The sequence below is a fragment of the Chiloscyllium plagiosum genome, chromosome 47, assembly GCF_004010195.1.
Source record: "Chiloscyllium plagiosum isolate BGI_BamShark_2017 chromosome 47, ASM401019v2, whole genome shotgun sequence".
NCBI classification, from domain to species: Eukaryota; Metazoa; Chordata; class Chondrichthyes; order Orectolobiformes; family Hemiscylliidae; genus Chiloscyllium; species Chiloscyllium plagiosum.
In genome coordinates this window covers 419,914-436,520 of record NC_057756.1, presented here as the reverse complement: position 1 = coordinate 436,520, position 16,607 = coordinate 419,914, and the positions used below count along the sequence as shown (strand labels likewise).

General features: G+C 41.5%; 1 protein-coding gene across 1 annotated transcript in view; it reads right to left on the bottom strand.

Moving 5' to 3' along the window:
• Positions 1-7,766: 7,766 nt before the first annotated feature.
• Positions 7,767-16,607, bottom strand: part of LOC122544227 (probable G-protein coupled receptor 139) — a 22,304-nt gene continuing 13,463 nt past the window's right edge. The window contains exon 3 of the mRNA XM_043683305.1: positions 7,767-8,677. Within this exon, the coding sequence (XP_043539240.1) occupies positions 7,767-8,677 (911 nt within the window). The remainder of the gene's footprint in view (positions 8,678-16,607) is intronic.

The window sequence follows — 16,607 nt, the reverse complement described above, 5'->3', positions numbered from 1 at the left end:
ATAGGTTTACTTGGAAGCACCAGCTTTCGGAGTACTGTCCTTCATCAGGTAGTTGTGGAGTATAAGATTGTAAGACACAGAATTTATAGCAAAAGTTTACAGTGTGATGTAACTGAAATTATATATTGAAAAATACCTGGATTGTTTGTTAAGTCTCTCAACAAGCTACTGAATAGACTTAACAAACAATCCAGGTATTTTTCAATATATAATTTCAGTTACATCACACTGTAAACTTTTGCTATAAATTCTGCGTCTTACAATCTTGTTCTCCACAACCATCCGATGAAGGAGCACCGATCCGAAAGCTAGTGCTTCCAAATAAACCTATTGGACTGGTGTGATTTTTAACTTTGTCCACCCCAGTCCAAAATCGACATCTCCAAATTGTGGATATTTTATACTTCATCCCTTAGTTTCGTTGAAGGGTTTGCCATCATTGCAAACGAGGTATTTTGTACAGAGTTTCCATATGGGGTGTATATGTGTGTGATTGGGACCTATGTGCATGCGTGAGCACATGCGTGATTGTTTGTGCACCTAGCCCAGTGTACAGACAGCAAAAATAAGAAAATGTAAAATATTCAGGCGTATGGACCAACGTTTTCTCAAATGATCATTTTGTGTAACATCTGAAGTTGGCTTTTTTTTATTTTTTTGGACAAAGTGTATGTGTGGCTGTGTGTGGATGTCTATCGGTGCGTTTAAGTCTGTGCGTGTCGGTGTGAAAGTGCGAGACCTTGTCTCTGCATCTGTATCAATATGTGTGAGATAATATGTGTTTGTGTGTTTGTATGTGTGTCAGTGTAGCTGTTTGTAACTATGCCAGCATCTGTATCTGAATGAGGTCTCCTGGCTAAGTAGGAGATCCCTAGCTGTCGGCGATTTGCTCCTGCCCCAGGTCTTGGTAAGGGGACCAGAATTCCTGCCTTTATAAAGGGCTTCTCTCTACCTCTGGATGAGACAGCTGCTGAGGTCTCTTTCTTGGAGGACTGACTCAAGCCATTGTCGTGCATTGATGAACTGCCTCTTTCAGTTGGAGTTGTTGCGGGGTCCAGCTGTGTTTATTTGAGCTCTGAGCCTGTATCAGATCTTGGACCTGTGTCTGGCTAACAGTGACGGTATCTATTTGTTCTGTAATGGTTTGGTGGGGGGGGGGGGGGGGGCGTGTTACCCGAGTTCCCCTCATGGCCATCTACCTTCATCCATTCATCTGCCTTTACGTTCCCATTTGGAAAAGGTCATTTGGTGAGCTCTAAGCTTAATAATGCCACATTCACACTTCCCGGCACTTTGGAGGATGCACTTGAGCTGGGATGCAGACAGTAATTCTTTCCCATCTGTCAAGACAAATCTTCTAGTTTTCCAATGTCACAGCAAATCAGCGACACAGCTGCAGGCGTATATGCTGCTGGCAGTTTGTCTGGTGATGGGGAAGAAGTTTCTGGGTTGCTGAACAGATAGGGTCCAGACTGCTCGCTCAGCAGTCTGAGTGCTCATTTTGTTCGGGAACTTCAGCACTTACTCTATTATGCTTTCTCCTCTGTGATTCTCCATATATATGTATGGAGCTGAATAATTCAGCTGGTCCTAACCAGATACTGTAAATCCATGAAACTAGAGGCTAGAGAAGAAATTTCCTGCAATTCTATACTTGCATGTCCAAATTGGTCCTTAAGGTGTCCTATTCTCTCTCCAGTTATTCTTTCTCCTTAATATACTAGAAGTACCTCTTTGCATTCACCATAATCTGCTTAGCCAAGGCTATCTCATGCCCTCTTTTCAAACTCCTGATTTCTTTCTTCAGTAAACTCTTGTATCCCCTATATATCTCCAGACATTCCCTCGACCCCAGCTGCCTGTATCTGAGCCATACCTCCTTTTTGTCTGGTCAAAGTCTCAATATCTGTTGTCATCCAGGGTTCACTATTCCTGACAGCTTTGCCTTTCACCCTTAGAGGAACATTTAGACCTTGAACTCTAGCTATTTCACTTTTAAAGGCCTCTGAATTGCCAGACGTCCTTTTGCCTGCAAATAAATTAATCGAATCAACCCCTGCAAGCTCCTGTCTAATTCCATCAAAATTTCTCTTGCCACAATTCAGAACTTGAATCTGTCGATCAGTTTGTCCCTCTCCACAACTATTTTCAAATTAATAGAACTATGGTCACTGGTCCCAAAGTACTCCCCCACTATCACCTCAGGCACTTGTCCTGCCCTGTTTCCCAAGAGTAGATCGAGTTTTGTCTCTTCCCAAATAGGACCCTCTATATATTGCATGAGGAAATTTGTCTGAACGCACTTATCAAATTCCACTCCATATAAGCCCTTAAAGCTCTGGCACTCCACGTGAGGAAAATTAAAATCCCTGACTATGACAACCCTATTGTTCCTGCAAGTCTCCCCAGTCTCTCTGCATATTTGTTCCCCTAATTCCCATTAATTGTTTAGAGGCTTATAGTACAACCCAATAAGCCAGCATATACTTTTAATTTCTTAGCTCTACCCACAAAGCCTCGCTGAATGATCCTTCAGCTTTTCATCTCTGATTACTGCTGTGTTACTCACCTTAATCAGAAACGCAACTCCCTCTCCCCTGTTTCTACCACCTCTGGCCGGCCTACAGCACCTGTTCTCTGGCACATTAAGCTGCCAGTCCTGTCCCTCCCTTACCCATGCTTCTGTAGTGACTATAATATTCCAGTCTCAGATACCTTACCACACCCTGAGTTCATCAGACTTCCCAGTCAGCCCTCTTGCATTGAAATGCATGCAATTTAATCCAACAGGCATTCCTTGCTCCCTGCCATTTTCCAGCCTGACCTGTCTCTTCACTTTACTATTTCTGATTACTGCATCTCCTTCCAGCTTCGCACTTGACTCCTTGTTGCTGAGGATCCCATCCCCTCTCCCCGCCCTCCCCACTCCCCAACCTGTCAACTTGTCATTTCTGATTACTGTATCTCCTTCCAGCCTTGGGGTTGCCTCTCTGCTGTTGAGGATCCCACCCCCTGCCAATCTAGTTTAAACCCTTCCTTGTAGCACTAGCAAATCTGGCTGCCAAGATATTGGTCCCCCTCCAGTTAAGATGCTTGAACCGGCCCTTCTTGAACAGGTTACCTCCACCCCAGAGAAGATCTGATCATCTAAAACTCTGCATCACTGACCCCGCAACAATTCTTTAACTATGCATTCATCTGCTATGTCTTCTGTTCTTACCCCCACTAGCTCCTCTTCGAAAAACCCCAAAAGATTTGTCAGGCAAGACTTCCTGCACACAAATCCATGCTGACCATCTCTAATCAGACCTTGACTATCCAAATGTGGGTTGATGCTGGCCCTCAGTAACATCCCCAATAGCTTGCCTACTACTGATGAGGCTCATTGGCCTTTAGCTTCCTGGCTTGGCATTGTTACCTTTCTTAAACAATAGAACAACATTAGCCAACCTCCAGAACGTCTCCAGCAGTTAAAGATGAAGCATGAATCTCTGAAAGGGCCTCTGCAATTTCTTCCTTAGCCATCCCTGGTGCCAATATGCTAATCTGTGGCTACCACCTTCAAACTGAAGGGAAGTCTGGGTCGCCTACCTGCAAGTGGAGACAGTGAGCTAAAATCTGTTTCATTTCGGTAGCAGTGTTGATATGCCGTTCAGTCAATTCCTATGGGCCATTTCTTTTAAGGAGTTGGGAGAGTGGGTAGCGTTTGTGGTGAAACCATAGACGTCATTCTGGCAGAATCCTTCCAATCCAGGACACGAGAAAAGGGGGTTATATCGATGATGCGCTTCCCTTTTATTTCATGTTTCCCCTGAACTATCACAGTTCCAAAGTGTGAGGTCAAGGTGCCAGAATGTCCGATCGGTATTTCAACAACAGACAGCCACTGGGTGGTTGTAATTTGTTCGCCCTAATCCGTTGGACTTTTGTGTCCGAAGTTGTCTGCAGCTGATGGATGTTGGCTGATATTTTAACTTAGAGTCACTGATTTCCATTAGGTTTCTTTTCTCTGGATGTGTCCTCAACGTGGAATGTCTCATTTTGAGCCCGAGTTCATGTGTGTGTGTGTTTGCGTGAATGAGAGAGAGAGAGAGAGATAATATCTGTGCTGCCTTATTTACATAGGATTGAGACATGTGTCCTAATTTTGAAAAAACAATATCAAAGTGTTGTAGCGTTCTACGGATATTTGGTCTAATTCATCCTGTCCGACCAGATATCTTAAATTAATCTATTCCCACATTATGGAATTTGACCCCATATCCTTCTAACCCCTTCCTATTCATGTCCCCATCCAGATGCCTTTTAAATGCTGAAATAGCACCAGCCACCATAATGTCTGCTGGCAGCTTATTGCATACACACACCACTCTCAGGTCTATTTTAATTCCCTCAAATGTGTGCTCGGCATGTCTGCGTCTTCATCAAATAATTAGTGCTTTGTCAAAAAAAACCATTAAAGACAATCTGGCATAGAGAAAGCACCCAACTGACAGTCTCACAACTTGTATTTTCCTGTGGCACATGTAGCAATGTAACAGAGATTGAGAGTATACCCAGCTCAGTCATAAAATCACAATGCCTTCCTAGCTGCACTCCTACCATCATTGCAAGATGAATTTCCCTCAGAGAATAAGAAACTTAATGGATCTGGAACACAAAATGATCTGTAAATACAAGCAAGACAACCATTAAAGAGTACCATATGCCAGTCCCAAAACAATATGTTTATAAAGAACTAGAACTTGTGAATATCTAAATGTATTTCACAGAAAGGTTTACACCAAAAGTTTGACCCTGGACCATATACAAAAATAGTATGATAAATGCTCAAAATTCAATCTTAAGCATAATGAGACTGAAAGAGTGAATTGTGAGACATAACTTTACAATGATTGAGGAGTCAGCAATTTTTTCAGAATTCAGTTCCTGCTGCAAATCATGAACACAAAGTGTGTCTTTAACACTTATTAACCAGTGACTCGTGGAGACAGATTCAGGTTTTATTTACAAAGCAAATGCAATCGCAAGAAAAAGAGTAAGGCAAATTATATCAGTCGTAGGTTAATGTGGAATCAAGTTCATAACCTTGTCAGCCTTGAGCCTATTCAATATCGATACAACCTTTGGGTTACAGATGACCTATTCTTTTTCCTAACTCATATGGTCTGACATATTAGATTAGATTACTTATAGTGTGTCCACACCGACTCGCCCCCACCCTGACCCATTCCCCGACACTACGAGCAATTTAGCATGGCCAATTCACCCTTACCTGCACATTTTTGGACTATGGGAGGAAACCGGAGCACCCGGAGGAAACCCACGCAGACACGGGGAGAATGTGCAAACTCCACACAGTCAGTTGCCTGAGGCGGGGAGTGAACCCGGGACTCTGGCGCTGTGAGGCAGCAGTGCTAACCACTGTACCACTATGCCACCGTGCCGCCCTTATGTTTTACCTTTCAGAATTCTGGATGAATAAAAAAATCAATGGAATTACAAAGGAATGAAATAGTAGAGATGCAGGAACTGGCACTGTGATGGAGGATGGAAGACATGATGGGAATTGGGAGCAACAATGTGGATTTCAAAGTTGACGCATAGTTTTTTTTAGGAGTCATTGAAGCACAAGTGTTCAGCTGAATCAAAGCCGTTTGAAATTGGAATCAGGATAGCTAACATTTGGTTGTGTTCTTTCTTAATTGTGTTTGATAGTGATCGACCGTGAGATACTGTCCAGATGTATAGGCACAGTCAATTAATGCCCATCATTAATTGCACTTAGATCAATTAAGAGTCATGACATTGCCTGTAGGTCTCGAATCATGTGCAGGTAAGAATAATTAAATATGGCAGATTTCCTTTCCCATAGGATATTAGAGAATCAAACAAGATTTTATACATCGACAGTCGTTACTTGGGAGAAAATGAGAGGACTGCAGGTGCTAGAGATCAGAGGCGAGAGTGTGGTGCTGGAAAAGAACAGCCGGTGAGGCAGCATCCAAGAAGGAGAATCGACATTTCGTGCATAAGCTCTTCATCAAGAATGTGGCTTGTGGGCCAAGGGAGCTGACAGCCTTTAATGTCACTCTTTATTCTATACTTTTGGATATTGACATATGGAGAGATCTATTCCTCCTGAGGCTTATTTGAAAGGCAATATGCCGAAAGCAAAACTCAGCAAATAGCATCCAATAAACCCAATAGAACATAAGGAAATTATTTACGATAGAATATTCAGAATGTGTAAGATCCAAAAACAAAACATGAGTGTATAAAATTTTTAAAAATTATGTTTCTAGAATGCAATGTACTTGTGGGTTTGATTTTGGGAAGAGTGAAAATGTCAATTTTAGTCTGTGTGCATGAAGGATAACAAGTAATATGTTAGTCTTTGTGGAGCCATTGTTTCAAACTGTTATGTTTCAGAATACAGGCAATTGGGCAATACTGGAGTGAAATTGTGAGAGAGTTTGCATTGTGAGTGCTTTATGATCCAAGAAGGCAATCCTTGATCTGCAGCTGCTTGCTTTCGGTTTTGAAGAATAGAGATTTTCTTTCCAAGTGTGTGAGGCATTTGAGGTAGTTCACAGATAGACTGGAAAGGGGAGGTACAGGAACAAATTCTCTTCCAAAAGGAATTAATTCAGAACACTTGGAAAGATGTGATCCCCTTGCAAGTATTTTATTATGAATATTCCAGGCAAGACATCTTTGGTTAAAAACTAGATATGTCACTCGATGTTAAGAATATTCAAGCGCAGTTATATTGATAATCAAGGGAAAGGCAACTCTCTCCCAGATATCTCAATACTCTAAAGTCTTTACACAGAGGGTGGTAGGTGTCTGGAACGCGTTGCCAGCAGAGGTAATAGAGGCAGACACGGTAGATTCACTTAAGGCGCGTCCGGACAGATGCATGAGAAGGTGTGGAGCAGAGGGATACAGCTGCTTAGGAATTGGGCGATAGGGTTCGATAGTGGATTTGGATCGGCACAAGCTCTTTCTTGTTCTTTATTCTTGATGTTGCGATAGACAGGAGTGATTTTTTGCCATGTGCTTTGAAAACTTGCTAACTATATTATTTGTGAAGAGCATGAATGATTTCTCATGATTTTCCTTTCCTTTAGTAACATCCTGATTCATTGTAAAAACCAAATATTCAGAGTTTCACGCTTATCTTTCGATGCAAGGTTACCACTTCAAATGTGAAGTAAAATAAAGGCGCGTTAGTAATCCAGATTTCTGCTTCAAATCTGAGTTGTTCAATAGGAATAATATTTGGTATCATAACAGATAATATCTGAGGTAAATAAAACAGGACATGAGTAGAAAAGTTATTGGAAAACACAGCGGAAATGAGGCAGGCAAAATGAGACTAGACTCATCTACAATACAACATCAATACGAATGAGTGGCACAATCATTTGAATCATTGCAATTTATTTGATGGAATGCAATGCCCTCACCTCAGTTCTACATGTCAAATCACATGGGATTTTCTTTATTTTTGTGGATGGTGCAATGGTGCAGCTTTTTAAACAAATTAATCATTACACTTACCTCACCTAAAGGTTAAAATTGTCATCTCAGTATTATGGCAGTTCAAAAAAAAGACAACATTCAATGGAAAGTAACACTACAGTGCTGTTCGTATTTTCATGCGAACAAAGACCTTTGCTACAAACCAATTGATGAACGTTTACTACTGAAAATTGCACTCATGCAAACAGATGTATATGGCACTGTCTTATAGACTGCCATTAGTTCATTTTGAAAGTAAAGCCTCTCTTAATTGAAGCCAGTGGGTACTTTACAGCACGAATGAACTGTTCCCTAAACTTCGACTGAGTTACTCCATAAATAAACGCATTTGTGCAGTAACTCAGACTCAGTAGCATAAATCCAATTCTTTCAAATATGTGCAAGCCGTCGTTGTAAAATCTGGGATCAATTTCTGCATTTCGATAATATAAGAAATTGATTACATAGGGTGACCACAGCAGTATGAAGCTGCTAGATATGGTGAACAGTAAAATCATTGACTTTCTTCTGCTCTCCGTCTCCGTATCACTATGCTTCTCTTCCGTGTGCTGACTTCTCAATCCTTTACGAATCCGATTCGCCACTAACACATATCTGATTGTCATAGCATTGAAGAGCAAAATTAAAATGAATGGAAATAGTGGTGTTAATACCTTATCTAACCAGTCGTATACAAGCCAACCGAGTACAGTGTAATAGCTTGGCTTCGTTTGACAATACCACTGTACATTGTCAACCACAATCTTAGGTTCCAGTATAATGAAAATTGGAACATTTTTTAGAAAGAATATAGTGCCAGTTATTGAAAGAATAACAGCTGCTGTTTTCACAGTACAATATTTCAGTTTCAGTTTCTGACAACAAATGGTCACAAACCGATCAGCGGAGAAAGTGACAGTGAACCAGACAGAACAGTCTGAACTCATAAAAAGCAGGAAATCTATCACAATGCATGAAGGTGTGAGATGCAGGAACGAACCCTGGTAAAAATAGTGATTTAGCTGATACAATATAATATCATTGATGATGACCATTAGATCCGCTGTTGCCATGGCAACCAGGTAATGAGTGGTGCATCTAGAGAGGCCACATTTTCCTTGTGACAGGATCACAATTGCCAGTGTATTAACTGAAATTAGTTTAGAAATTATACGTCAAGCAGTTTTCCATTTGAGTCAAGATGGCAATGTTTGGATTTGAGCCAACCATCAATGGTGGTAAGGAAGAATGTTGAAATTTAAAAGGAACTTAATCCATATTCCATAACACATTAAGATAGGTCCAGGCAACAAAGAGAATGTGAGTGTGATTGTCAAACATGAAGTACTACAAAAGAGTTGTGGAAGAATAAAATGGTCATTTGAATATGTTACTGTTGCGTACGGAATGAGATAGACCATGTTTTATTGGATTAGTGGCGGCACGGTGGCAGTGGTTAGCACTGCTGCCTCACAGCGCCAGAGACCCAGGTTCAATTCCTGCCTCAGGCGACTGACTGTGTGGAGTTTGCACGTTCTCCCCATGTCTGTGCGGGTTTCCTCCGGGTGCTCCGGTTTCCTCCCACAGTCCAAAGGTGAATTGGCCATGCTAAATTGCCCGTAGTGTTAGGTAAGGGGTAAATGTACGGGTATGGGTGGGTTGCGCTTCGGCGGGTCAGTGTGGACTTGTTGGGCCAAAGGGCCTGTTTCCACACTGTATTGCAATCTAAAAAAAATCTAATCTAATTGACATCACTCTGGTAATGGAAGCAAAATAAAAACGTAAGGAGTGTAGCGAATTGTCCATTTCCCTTTCACATCCCCAACAATTAATGAAGCTATTCTCCTAGCCATGGAGCTACGGATTTACATGTTCAAGGGCAAATCTTAACATGGTCACAATAGAAGTTGTCAAATAATGACATGCAGATTACAAATATGCTGCCCATCTTCATGGATTTGCCACCGTAACATTACATAATGCAACCTTACGAGACAGATATTTCTTATGCAATGTTCCACAAGAATACGATGACAGAGGTGCCCCACAATAGGGAAGGTATCAATATCCTACCAACAAGTGGCACTCGTGTTGAGGATTGGAAACCACGACAATGGTGTGCTAACATGTGGAGGATAACCACTGAGGAACTGAAATGTGATGTAATATGAATGGGACCATTAATGAACATCAAAGTATCTAAATGGAGCTGTCAATTGATACATCAGGCCAACAAAGTCAGCCTTGAAAATATGAAAAAATGGACAATTATTTCATCTAAGAAAATAATTGAAAGCGATTATTAGCTGGTTGGAGATCATTCTGCTGTTGTGATCCAACCAGCACCAAAGGTTTGTGTCACGGAAATATGTCCTTTTTTCTCTCTTTTTTGACAAAATAAGACTAACTACACATGAATTGAAGACATGGATTTCAGATACATAATGAAATGTGAATGATCAGTTAAAAATAGCTCTAGCTTACACTTATAGATTGAACTGGTGTGCAACACCAAACTATTATACAACCTGCTTTTGGAAGTCCCCAAAGTAATGGAGGTGCCTGTTGCATAGTGTGATGATGTTGCTCCTTTAACAAGGTTATGGTGTCCTTGACTTTATTTTCAGGGAGATTGTAAAAGACACTAACCCTGAAAAGTCTTTGTTTGAAGGGTTTTAGGGACAGTTTAATTTTAGATACTGCATCGGGAAAAAGGCTTTCGAATTTAAAAAAAACTCTTGCACAATGAAATAAGAGTGGCCACTTCTCCCATCTCAGCTTTTCTCTGGTTTTCTTTGGTTTTTAGCAGGCAGCTTTTGAAGCTGCTGGAACCAAAGAAGCAGGTCAACGCTGGTCCTCTCTCTGACCTATCTATCTTGTAAGAGCCTGTGTTTGATTTTACCTTCTATGCCGAGGGGTATTTATAGGGATTGTTGCAACTATTTGGAACCACATCATTCAGTTAGGGGATAATCAGTTAGGCTTTTGGATAGGGTAAGTTATTTTGTATTTTGCTCACTTTTGTTTGTGTTTCATTTGATAATGTTGCAAATCAATTCAGGGAATCGGTTTATTTCAATTGGCCGGCTTTTCAGTTTGCAGCGCAATGTGATGCCAACAGTGCAGGTTCAATTCCCATCACTGGTTTGTGGTTACCATGAAGGACTCTCTTTCTCAACCTCTTTCCTCACCTGAGGTCTGGTTGCTGTCAGGTTAAATCACCATCAATTGCTTCTCTGTAATGAGAGAACAATAGACCTTGGAGTGCAGGTTCATAACTCCGTGAAAGTGGAATCACAGGTAGATAAGATAGTGAAGGAGGTGTTTGGTATGCTTTCCTTTATTGCTCACAGTATTGAGTACAGGAGTTGGGAGGTGACATTGGGGCTATACAGGACATTGGTTAGGCCACTATTGGAATATTGCATGCAATTCTGGTCTCTTCCTATCGGAAAGATGTTGTGAAACTTGAAAATGTTCAGAAAAGATTTACAAGGATGTTGCCAGGATTGAAGGATTTGAGCTATAGGGAGAGGCTGAACAGGCTGGGGCTGTTTTCCCTGGAGCGTCGGAGGCTGAGGGGAGACCCTATAGAGGTTTACAAAATTATGAGGGGCATGGATAGGGTAAATAGGCAAAGTCTTTTCCATGGGGTCAGGGAGAACTAGAGGGCATAGGTTTAGGGTGAGAGGGGAAAGATATAAAAGAGACCTAAGGGGCAACTTTTTCATGCAGAGGGTGGTACGTATATGGAATGAGCTGCCAGAGGAAGTGGTGGAGGCTGGTACAATTGCAACATTTAAAAGGCATTTGGATGGGTATATGAATAGGAAGGGTTTGGAGGGATATGGGCTGGGTGCTGGCAGGTGGGACTAGATTGGGTTGGGATATCTGGTTGGCATAGACGGGTTGGACCAAAGGCTGTTTCCATGCTGCACACCTCTATGACTCTATGACTCTATAACAGCCCCTATGGTCTGGTAAGACTATGGCCATACAACAAAAATCAATTGTTTCATTTAAAACTAAATGGTTTAAACAGCTGCATCTCTCCTGCAATATCCATGTTACACCTGCTGAAAGTAACGAGCAAATATCGGGTCTAGTCTGCTTGCTTGAAATTTTTTGGAAGGGACTGTCCTGGTCCATAACAGATTGGGGGTAGGGGGATTGTGGGAGTGCTTTTTTGTGGTACTTGTTCTATCGTTCCAATTTGGGATTAGGGCTGTTGGGTTTGAGGGCTGCAATTGGTAGGTGTTAGTGTCTTTTGTTCAGGGTATTGAATTTGGTTAGTTTAAGCAGTTCTTGGATTAGCAATGGATCTTTCAGTCACTAAGAGTTCTTTGGGGGTGCAAGAAGTGACTTTGGGGGGTTTTGCAAAAGGTGATTAAGGCCAAGCTGCTGGAATTAGCTGACAAGCTGGTGTTGGAGCTGCTTCCTTCGGTGAGAAAGGAGAGATAATTACTGCAATAGTTGAGCATTTAAATTAGCTAGGAAAGCTATCAGAATCTTTAGAGATGGCTAAAATTCAATTAAAAATTAAGCAGCTTCAGTAAGAGGCAAAGACAAGGAAAGGGGCAACAGAAATGAAGCAACATGGATTCCAATTAAAAGCAGAGAAAGAGAGAGAGAAAGAGAACAAGAGAGAGAAGAGAGAAAAAGACAGAGAGAGGAAATGAAGAAGGAGAGTGAGTTTGAACTTCAGAGTTTGGTACGTAGGTGGAAAAGTCAGTTGAAAAGAATGGAGATGAACTCTGAAGGTAAGCTTAGTAAGGAAGTGAGTGAGGATAAGCAAACCTGTGGTAACTAATGTCCTGGTGAGAAACTGTTTAAATATATTCAAGCATTGACTAAATTTGATAAGAAGGATGTGGAAGGTTCTTTCATCTCATTGGAAAAGGTGGCTAAAAACATGCAGTGCCCAGTGACCATGTATTAACCCAAACAAAACATATAGATAGCGCTAGTGATGGATTCCCATCGCCATCAGAGGCAATATCTGGGACATTTGAGATGGTGAAGAAAGCCGTCTTTAGTGCTTATGAACTTGCACCAAAAGGCTACAGACAATGTTTCAGGAATCTAAGAATGGACCCTGGTCAAACCTACACTGAGTTTGAAAGGATCAAAGAAAGTAATTTTGAGAGGTGGAGAAGGGCATTAAAAATAGAGCAAACCTATGATCCTCTTCAAGAGACAATTATTTTAGAGGAGTTCAAAAATTCACTTCCAGAACAATGAGAAATCGTCGAAGGGCAGAGAGTTAAATAGCAAGATTAGCAGCTGAAATGGCTGATGATTATGAGTTGCTCCATAAATCTAAGTGTGCCTTCCAAAATCAATTTTAATCCATGAGGGATAGAAATTGGGGAAAATATAAATCCTCGTGTGGAAAGGGAACGATGGATTCCATTGAAGATCATAGGGATTACTTACCAAAGGGTAAAAAGGAGACCCTTGAAGGCGAAAGAGAAGTAAAAATGCTCCAATAAAATAGACCGCATGAAATCACAAGTCAGTGGGTTAGGAAAATCGCTGGGAAGCCACATGTTGGAAAAAATGATTAGCCAGTTAATTTTATTGGAGTGGTCATGGAAAGCACTGACGTTTAGAAAGCTGTACCAGAATGTACAATCTGGTTTAAGGTTGCTTAAGGAGAAAGTGCCAGATCTTATTACACCATACAACTGCAAAGGTAAAGTTTATTTGCTTCAGCCAGGAGCAGTAGGTAAAGACGTTACAATATTAAAAGATACGGGATTCTTTCAATCTGTAGTGTTCAAAGATGAAGAGATATGTATTTCTAAAGGACTATTGCCAGCAAAGGTACTAGTAACTGGAATTCACGATGAGATAAGAAGCGTTCAATTATGTAAAGTGAGGTTAGAGTGTCCAGTGAAGAATGGTAGGAGTACTGGGCAAACTCTCAGCTCCAGGAACACAATCTGTCCTTGCTACTGATACAGCTGGGTCACAGGTAGGAGTGCTGCCTACCTGTGGTTGAAAAGCCAGTGGAAACACAGACAACAGAAATATTGCAGTTGCATGTATTCTGGGATGATTTCTGACTGTGTGGTAACGAGGTCACAAAGTCACCAGTTGAAACAGGGGAGGTAAGAATTTGCAGACACCCAGTTTGATCAGATGGTTGAGATAAACCTGAAGCAGATAGATGACAAAGCAGAAATGTTTAGCTCAATTAATTGAGTTACAGCAGAAAGATGAAAACTTAAAGCATTTGCAACAAAAAGTATTTGTAGGAAAACAATCCAAATGGAGCCCTGAATATTATTATCTTAAACATGATGTCTTAATGAGGAAATGGAGATCATTACATATTCAGCCAGATGAGAAATGAGCAGAAAATCATCAATCCGTATTTCCAGTGGGTGATGGTTTTGTGAGTGTTGCATTACTTACCGGTAGGCAGTCATTTACGGGTAAGAAAAACCAATGGCAAAATGCAAAAGCAGTTTTACTGGTCTGGATTGCAAAAGGATGTAGTTGCATTTTGCCAGGCATGTTAACCACTTCAGATAATTGGAAAACCCCCACATTAATCTCCACATGGGCATTAATAGAAAGTATACCTTTAATAGCTATTCCTGCATTTGAGGAACGTTTATACAAGAGTCTTAATTAATTTCTTAGGTCCCCTACCTCAAGCAAAAACTGGGAATAGATATTTATGAAAATAATTGATGTGTCCACTAGATTTCCAGAGGCTGTTCCATTACGCAATATCACAGCAAAAAGGATTGTAGAGAAGTTAGTCAATTTTTTCATGCAATATGAATTATCCACAGAGATACAATCAGATCAAGTGTCAAACTTCACATCAAAAGTATTCAAGGAAGTTATGGCCAACTTACAAATAAAACAATTCATAAGGACTCCATACTGCATACCATCCAGAGTTGCAGGGAGTGTTAGAAAGGTGGCATCATACATTAAAGACATTTTGAGGGCTTATAGTGAAGACTATCCAGACGGTTGGGATAGGGAACTTTGTATGTGCTTTTTGTGATCAGCAACACACCAAATGAAAACAGCAAATTCAGTCCATTTGAATTAGTTTTGGGGGAATGAAATCAGAGGATCGCTAAAATTAATTAAGGAGAAATTGGTAAGTCAGAATTCAAAGAGCTCAAATTTGGACTATGTGTCAAATTTTCAGGAGCAAACAAATAGAGTGAGGAAATTGGCTCGATGGCATTTAAACATATCACAGCATACAATGAAACAGGAAGCAGACAAAAAATCAAAAACTTGCATTTGTGCTTTTAGAGATAAGGTTACCTCCAGTGATTCGTAAACCTTTAAAAGTAATGTTGACTAGATTTTATCAAATCGAAAGGAAATTGAGAACTATAAGGACTTCAGATAGAAAGAAACCTCACAGAATGTGTCACGTGAATTTGCTCAAATGATATTTCGAAAGGGAAGGTAAATAAAAGGAAAATGTTTTATCCATTGTAACACGGAGTGAAGAAGCAAGTTCAGAGGATGTTGAATTGGACATTCCTCAAATTAAATTGGACAATGAGGAAGTTGTCAAAAATTGGGATAAATTGTTGAGTGACCTTCCATGGGAAAGTCTAAATTTCCTCAAAGAGATGCATATCACATGGTGAAATATACAAAAATAAACTGGGAAGATGAACTAAATTATGTATGATGTAGATTTAGGAGATGCTGTTCCAATTAAGCAACATCTTTATAGGCATCACTTTCTAAAGTTGACACAGGTTCTAAAGGAGATTGAACACATGCTCCAAGATGGCATTATCGAAGCGAGTTCCAGTGACTGTAACTCACCCACACTAATGGTCCCAATACAGATGTTACCCAACTGTTATGTGTGGATTATCCTAAAGTCAATGCAGTTACAAAGACTTCACGTTTTGAAGGCTGTATTGAGAGAGTGGGACAAGCAGCTTATGATCCCGCATTAAAAGGCACTTACCTCGGGAGCCAGGCCTCCATTTTGCTAAAGCGGCAAGGAAAGAAGGAGAGGTGAAGTGAGGGCTGCCGGGAAGGGTGACTTTTCCCGCATTAAAAGGCACTTACCTCAGGAGTCGGGCCTCCCTTTTGCCAGAGCGGCGAGGAGAGAAGGAGAGGTGAAGCGAGGGCTGCCGGAAAGGGTGAGGTTTCCCGCATTAAAAGGGACCTACCTCGGGAGTCAGGCCTCCATTTTGCCAGAGCGGCGAGGGAGGAGCGAAGGACTTCTGGGAAGTCATATTTTTGTGTGGCTGCGTTACCCGAAACACTACTCGGGTAGTGTCTCCCACCCATCCTCCTCCTCTAATCAAAAAAAAGGACTTGTGTGCCAGATTGGTAAGGTAATGAGTTTTTTTTATTCCTTATTTTTTCAACAGTCTCTTTGGGAATTTAGAATAGTGGGAATGGAGGTTAGGGCAGGTGAATGTTGCTCCTGCAGAATGTGGGAGGTAAGGGTCCCCACTAGTGTCCCTGCTGACTACAGCTGCGGGAAGTGCACCCAACTCCAGTTCCTCAAAAACCGCGTTAGGGAACTGGAGCTGGAGCTGGATGAACTTCCGATCATTTGGGAGGCAGAGGGGGCTATTGAGAGGAGTTACAGGGAGATAGTCACTCCTAAGGTACAAGAAAAACGGGAAGTGCACCCAACTCCAGCTCCTCGAAAACTGTGTTAGGGAACTGGAGCTGGAGCTGGAGCTGGATGAACTTCGGATCATTTGGGAGGCAGAGGGGGCTATTGAGAGGAGTTACAGGGAGATAGTCACTCCTAAGGTACAAGAAAAAGGCAAATGGGTTACAGTCAGGGGATGGAAAGGGAACTGGCAAGCATGGCAGGGATCCCCTGTGGCCATTCCCCTCAACATAAGTATACCATTTTGGATACTATTGGGGGGGGATGACTTACCAGGGAAAGCAGTGGAGTACAGGGCTCTGGCACAGAGTCTGTCCCTGCTGCTCAGAAGGGAAAGGGGGCAGAGCAATAGTCATTGGGGACTCCATAGTTAGGGGGACAGATAGGAGGTTCTGTGGGGACGAGAGAGACTCACGGTTGGTGGATTGCCTCCCTGGTGCCAGGGTTG